At 42.2% G+C, this 20,108-nt stretch overlaps 1 protein-coding gene across 4 annotated transcripts in view; it reads left to right on the top strand.

Moving 5' to 3' along the window:
• The window catches only part of uggt1 (UDP-glucose glycoprotein glucosyltransferase 1), a 24,362-nt gene extending 5,247 nt beyond the window's left edge, over positions 1–19,115 (top strand). The window contains exons 9-41 of one of the 4 annotated variants that reach the window (XM_031847999.1): positions 53–153; positions 2,494–2,593; positions 2,700–2,760; positions 4,091–4,182; positions 4,465–4,615; positions 5,107–5,226; positions 5,357–5,442; positions 5,779–5,914; positions 6,066–6,197; positions 6,617–6,781; positions 7,427–7,547; positions 7,766–7,864; positions 8,081–8,104; positions 8,621–8,715; positions 9,703–9,909; positions 10,110–10,241; positions 10,384–10,514; positions 10,624–10,719; positions 11,017–11,119; positions 11,223–11,302; positions 12,314–12,503; positions 12,711–12,869; positions 13,032–13,117; positions 13,237–13,321; positions 13,589–13,677; positions 14,563–14,667; positions 14,801–14,885; positions 15,314–15,496; positions 15,762–15,922; positions 16,335–16,449; positions 16,971–17,087; positions 17,556–17,700; positions 17,810–19,115. In XM_031847999.1, the coding sequence (XP_031703859.1) occupies positions 53–153; positions 2,494–2,593; positions 2,700–2,760; positions 4,091–4,182; positions 4,465–4,615; positions 5,107–5,226; positions 5,357–5,442; positions 5,779–5,914; positions 6,066–6,197; positions 6,617–6,781; positions 7,427–7,547; positions 7,766–7,864; positions 8,081–8,104; positions 8,621–8,715; positions 9,703–9,909; positions 10,110–10,241; positions 10,384–10,514; positions 10,624–10,719; positions 11,017–11,119; positions 11,223–11,302; positions 12,314–12,503; positions 12,711–12,869; positions 13,032–13,117; positions 13,237–13,321; positions 13,589–13,677; positions 14,563–14,667; positions 14,801–14,885; positions 15,314–15,496; positions 15,762–15,922; positions 16,335–16,449; positions 16,971–17,087; positions 17,556–17,700; positions 17,810–17,829 (3,772 nt within the window). In that variant the 3' untranslated portion in view covers positions 17,830–19,115. The other 3 variants (XM_031848000.1, XM_031847997.1, XM_031847998.1) reach the window with 3 other exon arrangements.
• The last annotated feature ends 993 nt before the right edge of the window (positions 19,116–20,108 follow it).

The raw sequence follows: 20,108 nt of genomic DNA, 5'->3' as shown, positions 1-20,108 counted from the left end.
CTCTCTCTCTCTCTCTCTCTCTCTCTCTCTCTCTCTCTCTCTCTCTCACCAGGACGGTTTACCCAGAGCTTAAAGAGCAGTTGAAGGAGTTGAGGAAACATTTGGTCGAAAGCACCAATGACATGGCCCCTTTGAAAGTCTGGCAAATGCAAGGTGGGTCTCTTCTCCAACTCCTGCGAAGTTTCTGTTTTTATTCCATTATTGGATGTGTAGATACAAACAGTCCATGTCAGAGATATCAGCATTACATCCCTTATAAATACAAACAAATATGTAAAAGTGACCGAGCCAATGAATGAATGCGAGGCGCTCTGAGCACCAAAGCTGAACACTTCCTCGGCTTACTGTTAACACCGGCTGGCATTATTCCTGTCGCTTTTCGTTTTGAGCGAATTGATTTTATGATCCTGTAAATGCGCCCGCAGGACTTGGACGGAGCTCTGTGTCCATTGGCTTCACAGCCACAGTTGACGAGAGATAATTATTTCTAATAGCAGAAATCCCAACCCCATCAAAATATGATCCATTTCTTCCAGAGGTCTACCTCTCCTTAGAATTTCATAGAAATCTGTTGGGACGTTTTTACAGATTCTCTGCTTTAAACCACAAAGTCAGACTGTGCAGCCAAACTTTGTTTTACATCCAAAGAACTCTTTAAACAGCTCCACCGTCACAAACTATTCTTACATTATTGCTATTTTATGTAATACAAAACGCATGTTTCGGCATAACTAATTTAATATTTTAAGAATCTTTTGCTCATAACACCTCTGTATTTTTACTCGAGTACACCGTTAAAAGGCAGGACCCCCTGAGTGTAGTGAATTTTGCAAAGGTTATTATGAAATCAATTTTCATTTGTAGGAGAAAGAACGTGTTATTTCCTCTTTCAAACGTTTGATTGCCTCGCTCTAAGTAAAGGATCTGCATACTTCAATATCTTCAAAGTGTTAAAATATGATGCACAAGACATTGAATATGTCAGTCGGCGTGAACATCACAAAGCTTTAGTGGAGAGTTGCAGCATGTGTGTAGACCTGTTTGATGCTGTCACAGTGTGGAATAACTCACTAATTAAATGGAGCAGAAAGTGATCCCCTTGATGTAAAATGAGAGCAACATTTTGATTTAGTTTTCTGTGGATTCAAACGCATAAATGAAACTCTTAAATTGTTCTACTACACTACATTTGATTTATTTTTGTATAAAAACTGTTTTAAATCTTTCTTGTAATCATTCCGTGGTGCACAAAAAAGCATTTGCAGTTATAACTAATTACTTTGAGAGAATTTGCGTCCCAGTTGTTGACGTGCCGTCGCTGGTTTCATTAGTTTGATTCATTCTACTTGTGCGCTGATCATGAATGAACAAACAGAACTTAATATAGGCTTGTGTTGCTTTTAACAGTGAGAGCAGTGAACCAAACACGCTGCGGAAAATTCATCTGTCTAGTTCTGTAATCAATGGATCAGCATCCTCTTCATACATTTGATATGAAGACATTGTCTGCTGCAGCATAAAAGCATCATTGATTAGGGTGACATCATCTATTGGATTACATATTTAAACACACTTTCGCAGTTTACATATTTCAAAACAATTTTTTTCCACTATTCCTGGTTTATGTGCTTTTGCATGCGTGAGGCCACTTTGACTGTGGTGAATAAAGGATGAGAGAGTCGGTCGAACTTCGCTGTCAAACATGCCATGTGGGCATCTGTCTTTATCTCCTACCCCACTGGGGCTCGTTATCTCCGCCTGTTTACAAAGAGAGGGAGACCTCCAGGGGCTAATAATCACACCAGCTACAACACCATTACGGCGATGCTCACTGCATTAAAATAGTCCTCACTATCTGCTTGCAAGCAAACACTCTGTATGCTCTTACACGTTATCGTCTCTACACTCCTACATGTGTTTGATATATTCTAGTCTGTATTCTTAATCCTGCCTTAAAACCTTTTGAGATAGCCGAGGCAGTAATTAATGACTCGGCGGCACGGACGGGCAGGTTAACATGGAATTATCTGCTAATTAATACGTTAATCAGCTTAACTGATGACTTTCTTTTGACCATGTTAACTACGTGGCTCTGGGGGTGTAAACGTCCATCGGTCGGTAGATGCGCCATTTTGGTCCAGAATGAAATAACAATAATTAGATGGCTTGCCATGACATTTTCTACACACATTCATGGCGACCAGACCATGTGCCCTGAAGACTTCGGTGATTCTCAGACTTTCATGTCCCTCTTCAGGACAACATGTAATAAACTTAATGCTTCGGACACTTGAGCGTCCACTCTTTGTGAGTTTACAGACTGCGCATACTGCTTTTATTTTATCGAAACTTTCTCCTTTTCTGTGCTCTTCTCTGTCTCTCTACCCTATTGTGCGTTTCCTCATCTCCCCTCTGCTTTTGTCCACTCATCTCTTTTTTGTTTTTTTTGCCCTCCTTGCCTCCCTACCCGTCCACCCACCCTTTCTTTCATAGATCTGAGTTTCCAGACAGCAGCTCGCATTCTTGCTGCTCCCGCTGTCGATGCCCTCACCGTTATGAAAGACCTGAGTCAGAACTTCCCCACCAAAGCCAGGTAAAGAAGAAACACTCGCACCGTAGCTTCAGTGAGAACTTTTGGTTTGCACAGATATCGACAAGTGTGCAGTCTTCTAGTTCTGTCTGCCCTTCTCCCCTCACAGGTCCATCACTAAAACAGTGGTCCACTCTGAGATACGCAAAGAGATTGATGATAACCAAAAGGTAGATGTTTGTTTGTCGATCATTCCTCTTAAGATATCCTTCTCAAAAAAAAACACCAAACAGATTATCATATATCAGATTATCATAACAGATTATTATTAACGGGATAAGCCTGTCTTTTTTTCTCTCCCATATTTGTCTTTTATTCAATAAATCCCATGAAGAGACTACTTTTTCCCCAGAGATCACTTAAAGAAGAATAATTAGAAATAGTAATCGCTGCTCTTCTATAAATTTGTTTAAATTGTTGCCAATGGAAACCCGGATAGTGACTTGACATCCTCTTCCCGTCCCCCATCTTGTCTTTATGCAACATGCTGGTGCTTTTCCCCTCCTGCTGATTGTGTTGTCCGGTGGTCACGGATAATTTAGGTTTAGCTGTTTCCCAATCTAATCCAATAAAGAGGGAAAATAAAGAAAAGCACTAGATAGCGTTATTGCATGCAGCCTCACCCACACACCCTCGTCCGCCTCGTAGCCGCCTTTAGGGAAATATCTCAAAATGAGAACTGCCCTTCCTGTTTTCCTTTCGTTCCTCTCACCTTTTTTATTATGTGATAAATTGCAAACAGCGTCTGACTTGAAAAGCGTTCAGTTTCTGACAATGTGTTTGGCTTTGCCCTGCTAATGAAATAAGTAATCACTCCGTTTCTTGTCAAATATCCCCCCCCCCCCCCCCAAGCCGTGCTCACATTATCTTGGTGTGCAGACAGGAGTTTTGGGCGGGTGGTGGGGGTGAGCACCAAACGTCCTAATTACTGAATCGGTGATTCATTCAGCAGGCGCACTGAGTCCTGCAGCGCGAAATGATTATTGATTGAAGTAGTTTGGACACATGCACTTGCATGCAGACGTTCCTCTCTCTCTCACACACACACACACACACTGGGATGCACGGTATTTGTGTTAATCATGTCTCGTTGTAAATGCAGTGTCTGGAGTATGAATAATCTGATGTCTTTGTCTTTCCGTAATGAGATTTGACTGCGCCAGAACAACTTTGAGGTTTCCTTTGACATGTGCAGACACTCACACACAGCTTCTCTGGATCGCGCACACTCTAATAATTAGATTTGTTTAGTGTGGGGTTTGATTGTTCTAAAGAGACCGACTTTAAACAGAGCTGTCAGTGCTTGTTTGGAGCTGTAGGCGTTCCTTATTACGGCTTTGTGTTGACTGTTGCTTCTGGTTTTACGATGTAATTGACTTGGCGATGGCTGGCTTTGACGTTACCTGCTACACAGCGTGGCGATCTGCTCAGCAGGAGTTGAGTGGGGAGTTTAAGGGTTTGATGTCAACAGGATGTTTAGTAATGTTGACGTCTCTGTAGTTTTTCAAAGGAACTCTGGGCCTGCAGCCGGGGGATTCAGCCCTGTTCATCAACGGGCTGCATATAGATCTGGACACACAAGACATCTTCAGGTACACACACAAACACACACACACACAATCATTATCAATTAACATACGGTATATTATCAAACTGTTAATTGGCTGTGTAACATCCGTTTCTAACTAACCCATTTTCATCATGTTTACATTTTTTTATTTTTTTTTGACAAACAATGAGCCCTGGGTGTACACCTCTTGCTGACATTGTCAGATGTCAGTAGTAGTGGTGGTACTTTCCTTCTCATATTCAGTCATGAACATAAACATAAACACACACACTAACTGTAGAGGACCACACTCTGTCCCCTGCAGTGTGTTTGAGGTGCTGCGCAGTGAGGCGAGGGTGATGGAGGGTCTGCGCTCCCTGCACATCGACACGCCCTACATCCACGACATCCTGAAGCTCAACGTCCAGCCGTCTGACTCCGACTACGCTGTCGACATCCGTAACCCCGCCATCAGTGTAAGAAATCACATCGCCAAAACCAAAAATTAGCGGCCTTACCGAGACACTGATGCACGGTTGTGTTTTACTGCGTCAGTTCTTGTTCCCACATGTCCTGGAAATCCTTGAGCTGCTGCAATTCTGTAATACAACGTTTGCCACGGAGTTCTAGTGGATTAGAAGTATGAGGGAGAAGAAAACGGAAATACTCAAATTCCTCAAAGCTGTACTTGCGTACTCTACTTCAACAAGCGTACTTAGTTACTTTCCAGCACTGGATAATCAGCTCATTGTTTAAGTCATTCTTGAAGCAAAAATTACATAGATTCAGAAATAAATCACTTAACTGAGAATGATATAAGAAAGATTAATAGACAGTGAAAACTGTCATTAATTGCAGCTCAAGTTTTTAACTAGCTGCAGTAAAATGTAATTTGTTATTGACACTGACCTGCTGTTGGGCTCATGGTGCTGCTTTCAAACATCTAAAGTTTCCTTTCCCTTTTTAGTGGATTAACAACTTGGAAACGGACCACAAGTATAGCTCGTGGCCTTACAACGTGCAGGAGCTGCTCCGACCGACCTTCCCCGGAGTCATCAGGCAGATCCGCAAGAACTTCCACAATCTGGTCCGTCCATACCTGAATAATCAACCCCTTGTGAATCCAAATGGATCTGAATCATTAACGTGTGTGTGTGTGTGTGTGTGTGTGTGTGTGTGTGTGTGTGTGTGTGTGTGTGTGTGTGTGGGAATTGCAGGTGATCATTCTGGACCCAACTCAGGAGAACGCTGTTGAGCTGCTGAGTGTTGCAGAGATGTTCTACGCAAACAACATCCCACTCAGGTTTGTTGGTGTCGTCGGGGATGCGGTGAGCTGTAAACTATCCGGAGATTAGACGTGGATATTTTAGTGGCTTTTAGAATAGATTCCATTACATGTTTAATTGCTTTACAGCAGAGCAGTTGCAGTCATGCGTGTTGTTAAAATCCATTTTAATTTAGGAGTTTCGTCAGGCAGCTTGTGAGGAGACCTTTGATACCTCCCCGCATGTGGCGTCTTGGGACGGTCAGCTTGTTTGAATGCTGATGAAGCAGACGGCGCACACGCTCTGCATTTTAACCGTCCAATAAACACACACGAGTCTGTTTTTTTAGAAACTTTCTTTGTCGTGTGTTTTAGGATCGGGCTGGTGTTTGTGGTGTCGGATGAAGATGACATAGACGGCATGCAGGATCCAGGTGTGGCGCTGGTCCGAGCCTACAACTACATCAGCGACGAGGTGGACAGTCCGAGTGCATTTGAAGCTGTCATCTCGGTGAGTCGACCTGAACACTGATGGAGAACCTACTATAACGTAAAGGTTTAAGTTTTACTCTAAGAAATGGTAACGTTGTGTTACTTTTGTCTAACTCCTATTCTGCACCCTCTTCTGTTCCTTCCGTTCCTATTTCCTCATGTCCTTCTAGATATTTAACCAGGTGGCTATCGGTGGAAAGCTGAGTGTTGGGGATGTGGTGAAGGTGCTGGAGAAGAAGTTCCCCTATGTGGAGGTCAGCAGCGTCCTGGGAGCCGATTCAAGCTACGACAGCAACAGGAAGGTGAGACGGGCTGAATGTGATGTCGCTCGGCTGTGGTTACATTTATGTTCGTGTACAGATTAATGATGCGTGTTATGATGTGTTAATTAGTGAGCTTCAGAGGTTTTAACCTTAAAATGGTGTCAATTGAGGTGTTTCCCCCCCCCGGTTCCAGTGGTTGTGCTAAGCCAAGCCTGCTTGCTTTATCTTCACATCTACTGCACAGAGATGAGAGTGGTATCGATCTTCCGATGTAATTCTACGCCAGAAAGGGAAATGCATCTCCAAAATGTCAAACTGTTCCTTTTAAAAACAAGTCGGATAAGAGCTCTTGGTCCTAGTACAGTATCATTTAAAATTAGTTTTCGGACTTGGAGCCAATGAAGAGACTTGAGAACCGGTGTAATGTTCCTAACACCTTGTTCTTTCTCCTCTTTCAGGAAGCGGGTGCGTACTACCAGCAGACGGGGGTGGGCCCGCTGCCCGTGGTCATGTACAACGGCATACCTTACCAGCGGGAGCAGCTGGAACCGGACGAACTGGAGACGGTCACCATGCAGAAGATCCTGGAGACCACCTCCCTCTACCAGAGAGCCATCTACCTGGTCAGTTAGAGCGCGCACACACACACACACACACACATACGCACACACACACACACTTAGTTATACAGTGAGGGTTTCATTATCACCTGATTTAACTCCATTAAAAATGGTTTACTCTCATCAACAAATTACTTAAGAACAAGGAACAACTTGCGTGTTTACTGGGAGTGATAATACCAGTGGCTGTATGTGCGAATTAGTTTTTTAATTTGCAACAAAGTTGAAAGAAAAATGAAATGAGTAGAATAGCTCCAGGTGATTTGTTTGGGAAGTAGACTCTCTTGGATTCTCGTGATTGATCACGTTTCTGTTGAGCTAGATCTCTGTCAGAATGCCATCTGCCGTGATTTCCTGTTTTAATGCCAGTCCAGCACTCTGAGGAGCCAAATGTTTGAATTGTTGTTACTTCTTGAAGCACAGTTCCAGCGGCAGAGTTTAATTCAGTCGCTGTACCAGTTCAAGGGGTGAACATCTTCTTAGTCGTCAAGTCTTGTTTTTCCTCATTTTTAATGTTTAATCCAAACTTGTTGGAGGAAAACTTTTCGGCGGATACACAAGTAATCAGTAATTGAAGATATATTCAACGTGTGACATTTGTGTCTGCGTTCCTTTAACATCCTGATTGTGTGCTCTTGTGGCTCGCAGGGGGAGCTGGCCACAGATCATGACGTCGTGGACTATATCATGAATCAGCCCAACGTTGTTCCTCGCATCAATCCCAGAGTGCTGTCCACCAGCAGAACATACCTGGATCTGTCTGATACCAGTAAGTACACATATGTACTATGTATATATGGACTAATGTTGTTCAGCCATTATTTCTACCTAATGATCAGATATTTTCTAGACACAAACATATACAGGTAGTAGCTTTGCTATGAGTACACATTCACACGTGTACATCTTGGCAGTCTTAGAAAATATGATCTTTGGTATTTTGACTGCATGAGTTTCAGTTAATCCCATTTTTTTCTCTTCTTGCAGACAATTACTTTGTAGATGATTACGCTCGCTTCTCGACTCTCGACACCAAAGAGAAGAGCACCGCTGTGGCCAACAGCATGAACTACATGACTAAGAAAGGTAAAGGTGTACAGGACGGCCTCGCGAGACAGCTGGTTGTATAACAAACAAACTCTGAATGAGACTACTTGTGCAGTTTTTTGTTGTTGTTGTTTCTAGTGAAGATAATTTAGTCACCTTCAAGTCTAAAATCTATCTTCGTGTATTCTCCTTCTGTCCTCTCCTCCTCCTCTTCCTCCTCCTGTTCATGTGATTTTAAAAATGTCCCTACATCAGGGATGACCACCACCAACAGGCATGGTAATCACACTTTTCCTCCGCATCACTCCTGCTCCTCATCACTTTTTTTCTTTCTGTTCTCTGTGCACTGCGCTGCTGGCAGTGTTTAGATTGGTTGGTGAATCCGCCACCACTCTCCCATCTGTGTTTCATTTCTCAAAGGAAACTAATTACTAATCAAGCATGTGATGATTGTGTATTAGGATCTGAAATATAAGCATCGCAAAATGTGTTTACGTAACTGCTCACTAAGTTCTAACAGCTTTTTTTCTTTCATTTTTAGGAGAGCATGTGTCATTTAGTTCTAGCTGCATGGAGAATGAGAAAGATGAGAACAAATTCAAGTGTGAAGATTTTGGGAGTAGATTATACCAAGAACATAGATACTATTTCACGTTTTATTCTTGCAGCTAAGTATGCTACCCACATAGAGACTTTATCTCCACCAAAACATGGTGGCTCATCTCCTTAGCCTCATGTGTCGCCATACCTCGTTCATTTATTCTGACCGCCTGTTTATTCCTTTGTGGTTGTCAGATGATGGCTACGTCCGCCCTGTGACCTTCTGGGTGGTCGCAGACTTTGACAAGCCCTCAGGACGTCAGCTCCTTTATGACGCCATCAGACACATGGTACGACATCTTTTTATACTATCTCTGTAGGCGGGACCTTCGGTTTATTATTGTAGTTTTATTGTCGAGACAATGAACATATTTCTCTCTGAAATAATCTTGTCCAAATGAATGATTTCAAACAAATTCCTCCGTCAAAAGCTGAACAGTAACGACGTAAAGTTCTGGTTCCTGGAGTCTCCAACCTCAATGTGACGACAAGACCCCGAGGAAGTTTTGCAATGGGCCAAAAAAGTCTTGCTAAAAACACCCCGTCTCCGTAAAACCACCGTGTGTTCTTACACTTCAGTTTCTGTACAGATCAAACACACAAATGAAGAATTTATCTAATTCTAATGTAGTCAAAGGATTGATTAATAAACTATGTGACGTACATTCATTTACCTTAATAATGAGGATGGAATAATATTGTTCATTTTGCGGTGTGGATTTGAACCACACCTCTTAGCCCGACTATCCTGCAAACTCTAGAATTTAAGCTGTGTAACAGTGTCGGTGTATATTGTAATTAAATAAGGAACACCTTGATGATAATAATAATACCTTACAGGCACAGTTCAAATAATAAGTTAATACTGAAAAATCGTCACCAGTGCAAAACTCAATGTAGAGACACAATCTGACTGAATATCCCAGTTTGAAAAGGTGAGTTTTAAAACATGATTTGAAGGTGGAGAGATATTTATTGTGAATGTCTGATGGGAGAGAGCTCTAAAGACAAGGGGCAGAACAGCTGAAGGCTCTAGTCTCCGTGGTGGTCGAGCGAACAGATGGTGTGGCGAGTAGCTCAAGAGGATCTGAAAGTACGGGGAGGGTGAGCACCCATGAAGAAGTTCAGAAAGATATCAACGGGGGCACGCTTGTGAAGGGCCTTGACCAGAATATCTCAAAGTGTCATTATGTGTTTGGAAAGATCAGCTGTTTTGTTATTCTGCTCTCAAAGCCGTGACAGATCGTTCGCTAACACTCACACTCGCTCCACGACAGAAAACCAGCAACAACGTCCGACTGGGGATGATCAACAACCCGTCCGCCGCTCCGTCCGCCGAGACGAGCCGCGTGGCCCGAGCCATCTGGGCCGCCATGCAGACGCAGTCCGCCAACAATGCCAAGAACTTCATCACCAAGTTGGCGAAAGACGAGACCGCCGCTGCCCTGGAGAAGGGAGTCGACGTCGGGGAGTTCGCTGTCGGGGTGAGAGGGAGGCGGACGGCTTCATTCATCTATTCAGGGTCATGAATCACAATGATCATGTTTCATTCTGTTGTCTCTGTTGAAACACTTCGCCTTCGTCCGGCTGCATGACTTGATTAACAACATTTATCCCTCATTTTGACTCTTAATTTTCCCTTTTATCCGCTGCTTACAAGTTTTTGTTTGTTTTTGTCCTTCAGGGTATGGATGTGTCATTGTTCAAGGATGCATACGAGGGTCCCAAATTTGACTTCCTGCGCTCCCACGCGGCCTACTGCCGAGACGTGCTCAAACTGAAGAAAGGACAAAATGCAGTCATCAGCAACGGAAGAGTGAGTCACAGTCTCGTTTCTTACACTGAAAATACGGTCACATCCTGAACAAATATCGTTTGTATTCATGGATCAAATCTGCCTTTTTGTTTACCACAGTTACTGTAGCAATCCAATCAACACCTTTGTTTCCTGTTTACAGATTATCGGCCCACTGGAGGAAGACGAGCTGTTCAACCAGGATGACTTCCTGCTTCTGGAGAGCATCATCCTGAAAACATCTGGAGAGCGAATCAAAAGCAAAGTCCAACAATTTGGGATCGAGGAAGACCGGTATTTTATTTACCGTCAATGCATATATGTAGTTTTTCACAAGGTTTGAATCTTGAGTTTTTCGATTCTTGCGGCGTGTTGATGAATTTTAATGCCGAGTTTCTTTTAGGGCCAGCGACCTTGTGATGAAGGTGGACTCTCTGCTCTCCTCTCAGCCTAAAGGAGAGGCCCGGGTAGAGTATGACTTTGCCAATGACCGATACAGGTAAAGTAGCATTACATGCGCATAATTATTACAAGCAAGCCTTCTTGCCTGAGGGGAGACCCTGTTTTCCCGCAGGGTCGTGAGGTTTTTGCAATGTATTTTGCTGTGTCGTTTCTCTTTTTGGCAAATAATTATAAAATATAAAGGCAAATGCTGTATTTGTCGCTTTGCATTTTTTGTAAATGCAGAATAAATAGTTGAAATCAGTGTGTCCTCTGCAGCCAGCAACAGCATTAAACAATCTGTAGTTTGTGTTTGCTTCACTTCACCGTTGATTTGCTGTTTTTTTTTTGTCAGTGCTGTGAAGATCCGCCCAAAGGAGGGAGACGTGTACTTCGATGTCGTCGCCGTGGTAGATCCCGTGACCAGAGACGCACAGAAACTAGCTCCTCTCCTGTTGGTGGGTTGAATCTTGTCTTCAGTCTTTCTCACTGATCGGTCCAGTTCATTTATTCGACCCTGTCCAGATGTTATGTCTCACCTGACCTTCTTCCCCTCTGCAGGTTCTGACGCAGCTGGTAAACGTCAACTTACGGGTCTTTATGAACTGCCAATCCAAACTGTCAGAAATGCCGCTCAAGAGGTGAGAACTGAACCTTTTTTCAGAGTAATGGTCCAATATATACGTGTGTCCCTGCTTTCTCTGGCTGGAGGTTCACCATTCTTAATGTGCTTATTTTATGTTTTACTTTAAAATATCATCGTACCGTATGTCTCTGTGCCGGTGTGAGGACTGTCGACCACACTACAGATCTTTAAGCATCACTGTGTGCTCATGGCTTCAGTTCTTTTTCGGAAAATCCAGAAATGTATTTATAGTCCGGATACATTTTTATTTTAACTATATAATTGAAAGTGCACACACTAGTTTAAACATGTTGTATTTCTACTGACTCACAGGGACTCTGGTGTATAATCAGAAGCTCTTGTTTTGCAATATTCCTATTTTTCTTTTCAGTCTGTTTTACCAGAAGTCATATATCAGTCACATGAAGAGCTTGTTTGCTTTAAATTGTGATTAAAAAAGAAATGTAATTACTGTAATTGATCTAACTAATTAATTACTGTGCTCTTGCAGCAGGAAACATAATTGTATTGGATCTGTGTGGACTCGGGCTGCAACTAACAATCATTTTCATTATTAATAATCTGCCAGTTGTTTTCTAGATTGTTCAATTAATCCTTTGATTTAAAATCAGAATTAAGTAATAAAAAATGTCCATTCCAGTTCCTCAAAGTCCAATGTGAGGTCTTCAAATGTCTAGTTTTGTCAGATATTCACTTTTATATGATCAGAACAGAGAACAGCATCATTTTCTACTATTTTGGGATTAGAAATGACTTGGATTAGATTATATTTCTGCCGAATAATTGATTGACTAATCATTGCAGCTCTAGTGGGGAAATAAAACCAGTTTTCAAACGCATGATACTGTCTCTTTGGAGTTGGATGGAGTTTGCTCAGTTGTTGCAATTTGAAATACTTCAGCTTTTCAATTGTTTTATGAGGAAGGAATTGTTCACAATACATTTCGTAGATCTCAGGTACACGATGTGTTTTGGTGGGTAACATTGAGTGTAAACATTCTTCCAGTTTTTACCGCCACGTGTTGGAGCCCGAGGTGGCGTTTCAGGCCGACGGTAGTTTCTCCGCCGGCCCTCTGGCCAAGTTCCTGGACATGCCTCAGTCTCCTCTCTTCACCCTGAACATCAACACTCCCGAGAGCTGGATGGTGGAGTCTGTGCACACCCGGTACGACCTGGACAACATCTACCTGGAGGAGGTAAAGCAACGAGTTCTGTCTGGGTCCCATCAGCATCGACATGTGTGAAATATTTAAAAGTCTGACGTTATCTCCCCGCTCTATCCTGCTCTCTGAACCAATGTTTTACAACTGCTCCAATTGTGTTTTAAAGTGTCATCAGTCATCAGCGGGTTTAACTGATATTGTTCTACTCACTTTGCTTGTCTGGACTCTCTGTGCCTGCAGGTGGAGAACATTGTAGCTGCAGAGTACGAGTTGGAGCACCTTTTGTTGGAAGGCCATTGTTTTGACGTCAGCTCCGGCCAGCCGCCACGAGGCCTCCAGTTCACCCTGGGAACCGCCTCCGAGCCCGTCATCATGGACACAATAGTCATGGCGAACCTGGTGAGCTACCGATGAGTCTCGGAACGCTTCTAGAGCAGAAAGGGGCTGATTTTTACAGTTTGTTGATACATTTTTATGCTTTTGTAGATGGAACACAGCTTATTTTCTAGATTTATTATTCTAGTCACAAACGCTGTTAATCTCTTGTGTTCTGCTCTGCAGGGTTACTTTCAGCTGAAGGCAAACCCAGGCGCCTGGATCCTGAAGATGAGGAAAGGACGCTCTGATGAAATCTACAAGATTTACAGGTGAGAACATGGAAAACTGGCTCTATGGTGTCAGAGAGTTACAATGCCTTAATAGTCTTTGATCTACAAACTCGGTGTTGACCTCCTGTTGTCCTGTCCTCGTCTTTCTTCTGTTGCAGCCATGACGGCACGGACTCTCCAGCGGAGTCCGATGACATTGTAGTTGTGCTGAACAACTTCAAGAGCCGGATCATAAAAGTCAAGGTGCGTTTACCTGACTGTCTGGTATAAAAGCCTGAAACTTGTGTTGCTTCCTGTAATGTTTACCAGAAGGTCTTTACTTATTTCTAGTCTAATTTCTAGATATTTTAGTTTATTTTGAAAATGTATCTTTCGTATGACGACACCGTTTTGGTTCTCCATAGAATCTGAGCTAGAGAAGATAATATTTAATCGCTACATCACGTGGATTAATCACACGTTTAACTTTGGTTGTTCAGCTAATCGGGGTTCAAATTGTTTGTCGATCAGGTCCAGAAGAAACCAGACAAGTTCAACGAGGAGCTGCTGAGCGATGTGACCGAGGAGAACGACACCGGCTTCTGGAAATCTCTGACCAGGTGCAGCTTTGATTCAAAATGTCTCGTTACTAACTCTCAGATTAACCCTGAGATTGAAAACTTTTCGGTTCCAGAACAGCTGATCAGAGTTTGTTCAATAAATATGTAAATAAGAGTCAGAGGCTACATTTGAATCCAGTGGACGCAGAGATATTAATGCATTTATATGTGGACTGTGCACATCTATCTTTTAAAAAGAGAGGGTGTTTATAAATTAACACAATTACGTTTTATTCGGTATTGTTTAATAATTCATTATCTACCAGATTATGAAGTGGTGGAATCTGACAATGTCTCAGGCCAGACGTTACATTTTCAATATGTTTGTTCAGCTTTAATCTGATGAGGGGAAAAACACACAAAGGCCTGCAACTGAAAATTTTAAATATAGTTGAAGACGTCAAATATACATATTATTATTATTATTATTATTATTATTATTATTTATAGACACGAGAGACGTGATTGTAAACTCACAATCTGATCCAGTAATAATGTTTTGGATGATTTAAAATACAGTGGATTTTAAATGTCAGACATCTAATTGGATCTTGACTCGCTTTCAAACTACGTCCTACAGCTGCACCACACTCACAAATATTAACATATAGTCTCCAGTGTTATAGGGATTATGTTCGATCGCTGACATCAGGTGATTTGACTCTGATGTAATTGTTGAATGTGAAGGCAAAATAAAGCAGTAACTTTAGATTTTGGTTTCTTTCTGTAATTGAAACCCCAGAGTTTCCCTCATCTCACCTCAGGGTTAACTAACTCCTGGTTTCACTGAACCTGCTCTCTGAAACAGGGCCCAAACAATTAATTCTTTGGATTTAAAGATTGAATCTATTTAAAACTATAACATTTGGTATTTTTGTCTTTCAGAGGGTTCACAGGTGGAGTCAAGACGGAGGAGCTGAAGCCGGAGAAGGACGACGTGATCAACATCTTCTCTGTGGCCTCGGGGCATCTGTACGAGCGCTTCCTCAGGTGAGCGTCAGAGATGTGAGGAGAGCGAGGGTTGTTGTATCAACCAAAATAGATCAAAGCTGAGCTTCATTTGAGCGCCTTTGTTCTCCCGGTTCTGTTGCCACCAGTATTATTATCCTCCCTTTCCTCTCAGGATTATGATGCTGTCAGTTCTGAAAAACACCAAAACTCCCGTCAAGTTCTGGTTCCTCAAGAACTACCTGTCCCCGACGTTTAAGGTAGGATTTATTTACTTGGGGGGGAAAACGAGCTGGCATATTATCATTTAGGAGGAGATGTTCTCAGTCCGTCAGTGATGTGAGCTTCAAACAGAAGATCTGAATATCAAGGTGAAACATGAAGCAGGGGTTAGATTCAGAAGGAAATCTCCTGACGCACGAGAAGACTTCAGGGCTCTTCTTGGCTCGTTCATCATCATCATCACCCCTGTTTATGTGACTGTTTTTAAGTTTTAACCCTCATTTTCCTGCAATACGCTTCGCTTTCTGGCTTTTTATTTATTAAAGTCACAGATTGTTTCCTATCTCAGATTCCCACTCAGCTCATTTCCATAGTTAACTCCTTAATAGCTGTAGTTCAATGAATGCAGGCGATCGGATCAAATCATTGTATAAAGGCCTGTTTTTGTTGTGTGGCCATTTTGCAGGAGTTCATCCCCCACATGGCGCAGCAGTATGGTTTCCAGTACGAGCTGGTCCAGTACAAGTGGCCTCGCTGGTTACACCAACAGACCGAGAAGCAGAGGATCATCTGGGGCTACAAGATCCTGTTCCTGGATGTGCTGTTTCCTCTCGCTGTCGACAAGTTCCTGTTTGTGGACGCTGACCAGGTTAGCTCGTGCCAAGACGTACAACGTGTTTCATCCGTCCAAATATTTGTTCTTTTTTATTTACTTTTCAGATTGCAAGCTGATGCAATAAAAAGAACGAGATGAATAAACTAACAACTGATAAATGTGAAAAATACAGCACTAGTTATAATTTCTGGACTTCCTTTGAACTAAAGTTATCCAAAAATTTCAGAAAATTGCAAGTTTTATGATATAGATCTGGTAAAATGTTGAACTGTCTCATGTCTCCTTCTCTCTCCTTCAGATTGTGCGAACAGACCTGAAGGAGCTGCGTGACTTCGACCTGGAGGGAGCTCCGTACGGTTACACTCCGTTCTGTGAGAGCCGGAGGGAGATGGACGGCTACCGCTTCTGGAAGTCCGGCTACTGGGCGAGCCACCTCGCTGGACGCAGATACCACATCAGGTACACACGACTCCGACAGCTCAGCTGAGTTCTAATAGTTGCCCTGAAACGTTCCTCACACACACACACACACTCTGAAGGCTGTTACAACGAGCGCATGTCAAAATGAACGACACTAAAGTGCAATATATTGCAAATATTGTCTAGGGCTTTTATTGTGAAAGGTAACCACGGTAGGAGTGGATCATGTCTCTGCTGCCGTTGTCCCCCGTTCCGAACAACGTGATTGGTAGATGTGAAAGCTTCGACAAATGGACCTTGTGTTCTGTGTGTTCTGTGTGACAGTATTCAAGACAAAATCAACAGTTAAAAGAAATGGCCCCTGGTGAAGAACGGCCTTTACTCTCTTTTTGAATACATTTTTCATACTTTCATGCTTATTTCACGTGCTCCCGTTGTTCACCCTCTGCAGTGCGCTGTACGTGGTCGACCTGAAGAAGTTCAGGAAGATAGCTGCAGGAGATCGACTTAGAGGACAGTACCAGGGGCTCAGCCAGGACCCCAACAGCCTTTCAAACCTCGACCAGGTCCGTCTTCTCACTCGCTGTCCACATATTTCATCTCACTGTGCATTTGGGATCTGATTGTAAAGAATGAGGCTGTTTTTAAAGGACACGTTTGTTGCCTTCAATCTTTTTGTGTGTGGTTTTGAGAAGGTAGTGAAAACCTTCACCTATGTGAACCTTTTTGTGCCTCTGCTTATGATTTTATGACAACGCAACGTGAATGCATCGTACAGCAGCCTCTAATGTCCTTGACATTATTATTATTAAATGTATTTATGTCAGGGCAGCAGAATGAGAGGGGGGCGTGTAAATTAAGAAGATGCTTTTTTTTTTTTTTTTTTTTCCAATGCTTGTCTGCATATTATAGATCAACCTTGATATCATGATTTTAAAGGTTTGAAAAAGTTAAATGAATCTAAAGCTTTAACATGCTGTTTCCTGGTTTGATTCAAACAAAGACATCACTGTAACAACTAAAAGAGTTCCCGTCTCTGCCGCCATCGTTAGTCTCATTGTCCGTCTTTTTTTTTTTTTTTTTTCAGGATCTGCCCAACAACATGATCCACCAGGTGCCCATCAAGTCTCTGCCTCAGGAGTGGCTGTGGTGTGAGACCTGGTGCGATGACAGCACCAAGAAGAGCGCCAAGACGATAGACCTGGTAACAACAGTTTGTCTGTCCGGAGACGTCGGCGATAGGATCGGGATGAAACGCTCAAAGAAAAGACAGAAGACACAGTGTCGTAGATCTGTAGCTCCCTGCACAGTTCAGCTGTGTTACCGAGTGAAGAGAGCGTCACGCCTCCGAACAGCCACTAGAGGGCAGACAGGCCGACTGAGAGGAAGTTATAGAGTACCGAGTCTGTGCATGAGTTCAAAAATCAAGTGATTCAGATACAAAAACAGCAAATCTTTCATTGAACAATATATCCATATGTTTAGGGTTCAAATTTGGGTTGGATGCTAAACAGTGTTTGTTGAGCTGAAAAGTTATTTTAAAGATAATCTGAAATCACAGAGGCTGGAGCAGAGGAAGATTATTTGCAACACAAGATGCAGCATTGTTCTTGTCACCTGTTGAGAGATTACCAAACCAAGTAGTAACACGGCTCAATGTTCCTGATTTCAGTGTAACAACCCCATGACGAAAGAGCCCAAGCTGCACGCCGCGGTGAGGATCGTGGCCGAGTGGACCGACTATGACCAGGAGATTAAACGTCTGCAGACCAGAGTCAAGGAGAAAGTAAACCACACGAAAACACCGCAAGACACAGGTACTGAACACGCCCAACACTCCAGTAAATATGGGCTGAAATAGAAAGAACACACTAACCCGAACACACTCGTCCACTTGACACATCGTTTCTTTGTCTCTCTGTCCAGACGTCCACACAGAGTTGTGAGGATCCTGCAGCGGCTGTGATGAGGTGGTGAACTGGACTCTGTTTAAAGAGTTTAAAGAGGTTCCTCTCCTGCCTTGGCAGACTGCTGACGGACTGACCACAAACCAGCGCTAAATGGTTGAGACGGTTTTGTTTTTTTGTTCTTTTTATAACGTGTGAAGAGGAGTCGGGTTTAAGAGATTGTTGTGTGTGTGTGTGCGTGTGCGTGTGTGTGTGTGTGTGTGTGTGTGTGTGCGTGTGCGTGCGCAAGTGGTGAGAATGTATTTTGTGAAGCGAATCATTAATATTTTTCAGTCTAGTTTTATTCCCCCTGTGATAGAAGTCAGTCTGTACGTTTGCACTGATTGGGATTCTGGTGTGGCCTGTGATTTAAAGCACAAAGGGGAAGAAGGACCATAGAAGATCTCACTGCTGGTTAACTTTGGGTTTTGTTCTGAAACGTGTGTTGTTGGGAGGGATTTCTGTTCAGTGACGGGAAAAAAACAAAGCTATTAGGCCTCTAAATTGGTTAAGGTTTACAATTAGACTGAGTTCATATGAAGGAGAACAATCATTGAAAGTTCACCTTCAATACATTTCACACCTTAATACCAGAGCTGGGCAAGATGTTTGAAGTCAATATCATGACATTAATAAGTTCAGGGGTTTATATCCGCATTGCAAATTAATGCAAAATCACTTATAATCAGAAGGGTGTCGCATGCAGGGAACTATGATCCCGTTATTCATCACATCACAATTATCTGTTTGTTTTTTTTGTAGTTTACCATGAATTATAAATTGGGAAGCCCACAAAATGCTGAAATAATAGGTAAGTCTTACAAATGTAGGTCCTATCAACATATACATTATGTCCAGGGGGGGTATCCACGAGTCATCTTTTTATGAATCCCCTCAAACTGTAGGAGATGGTTAGTGCCCAACCTAAACTCCACAACACTTAAAGGGAACATGTATGGGATCACTGTTAGTTATGTTTACACTCATCATCTGGTATTTGACATAAAGATGAAGCACGAGACCAGCGGGCTCGATTGAATCCTCCGTTTATTCTGGATGCTAAACGTCACTGTGACTCTCAGGGAAAGATGTTTGAAGCTTGTGTGGGTTGCAGCATAAAATACAAACGCGGGAGTGTTTGTGGTACTGTGAGGGAGGAGTCGCCATGATGTTAGAGTTGAGCTGAAAAATGTTAAACTTTTTGTTTCTTGGTTACACATCTGTTGATTTGTCAGGATCATCCTGTTTCACTTTTTGTTAAATAAAGATCCCCAATTAAGAAGTGATCCAGTGTGGCACCGATTCATGCATGTTTTAAGGTATTTGCCTAAACAGTGATTGGCTTAAGATATTTCTTTACTTAATGTTTATGAATGTGCAAACTAACCCCAAAGGGGACCTCTGCAGTGCCACAGAGTACGTGGTAAAACTGGACAGACGCAATTCATTTAAACAGGCTGTAACACCTGAACACCGTGTGTTGCATGTGAAAGTATGAGAGACATGACCAGCGGACAGTGATGGATAAACAGTTAGCTACAGATGATGGGTCAAGTGAAGTGGTTAGCTAATAGTAGCGGCTACATGGCTGCAATATGTAAGTATAAGTATTGGATAAACAGTTGAAATGAGCTTAATGTAATGAATGACGGGTTGAATAAGTTAGCCTTTACCTTTTAAGTTAGGCTAACTGTTGAATTAGGTCAAAAGATAATGATAGGTAATTGATAAGAGGTTGAAATAGTTAGCCAACTATAATAAATGGATGAGATTTTAAAATGTCATAAAGAAGTCAGTATAAAATGTCACACAAAGTTAAAGCACAGTATGTCATAAGTTTCTTTAAAAACAATCGTATTGTAAGGCATCCAAAATGTCAAAAGTCATCGTATATTGTGTCAAGAATTTCATGAATAAAGTCACACTATGGTTTGTCATAACATTTTCATGAAAACAATCATAAGACTTTTTTGATAACATCTTATAACAAATCCTAGTATGGTATGTCGCGTAAAAATACTTTAAAAAGTCACAGCATAGTATGTCATAAGAAAGTTCATGAAAAAAAAGTTATATAAAAGTCATTGAACATGAAGGCATGTCATGAATCAGTGATAACAGCAGTGTTCAGCATGAAAACTGTCCCGTCTATTGTCTTCATACAAATATATACTTTCACATAATTTAACTGTCTCATCCAGTTTAAAATCAAATTAAAACATGCAGAACAAGCTGGGTTTGTTGATGTCGTACATACGCCTGAAAGAAGGTTAGGAACT

This window comes from Anarrhichthys ocellatus, unplaced genomic scaffold (genome assembly GCF_004355925.1).
Source record: "Anarrhichthys ocellatus isolate YVR2014 unplaced genomic scaffold, GSC_Weel_1.0 scaffold7, whole genome shotgun sequence".
Lineage (NCBI taxonomy): Eukaryota > Metazoa > Chordata > Actinopteri > Perciformes > Anarhichadidae > Anarrhichthys > Anarrhichthys ocellatus.
The sequence above is the reverse complement of the archived record's forward strand: the minus strand, read 5'-3'. Positions and strand labels throughout refer to the sequence as shown.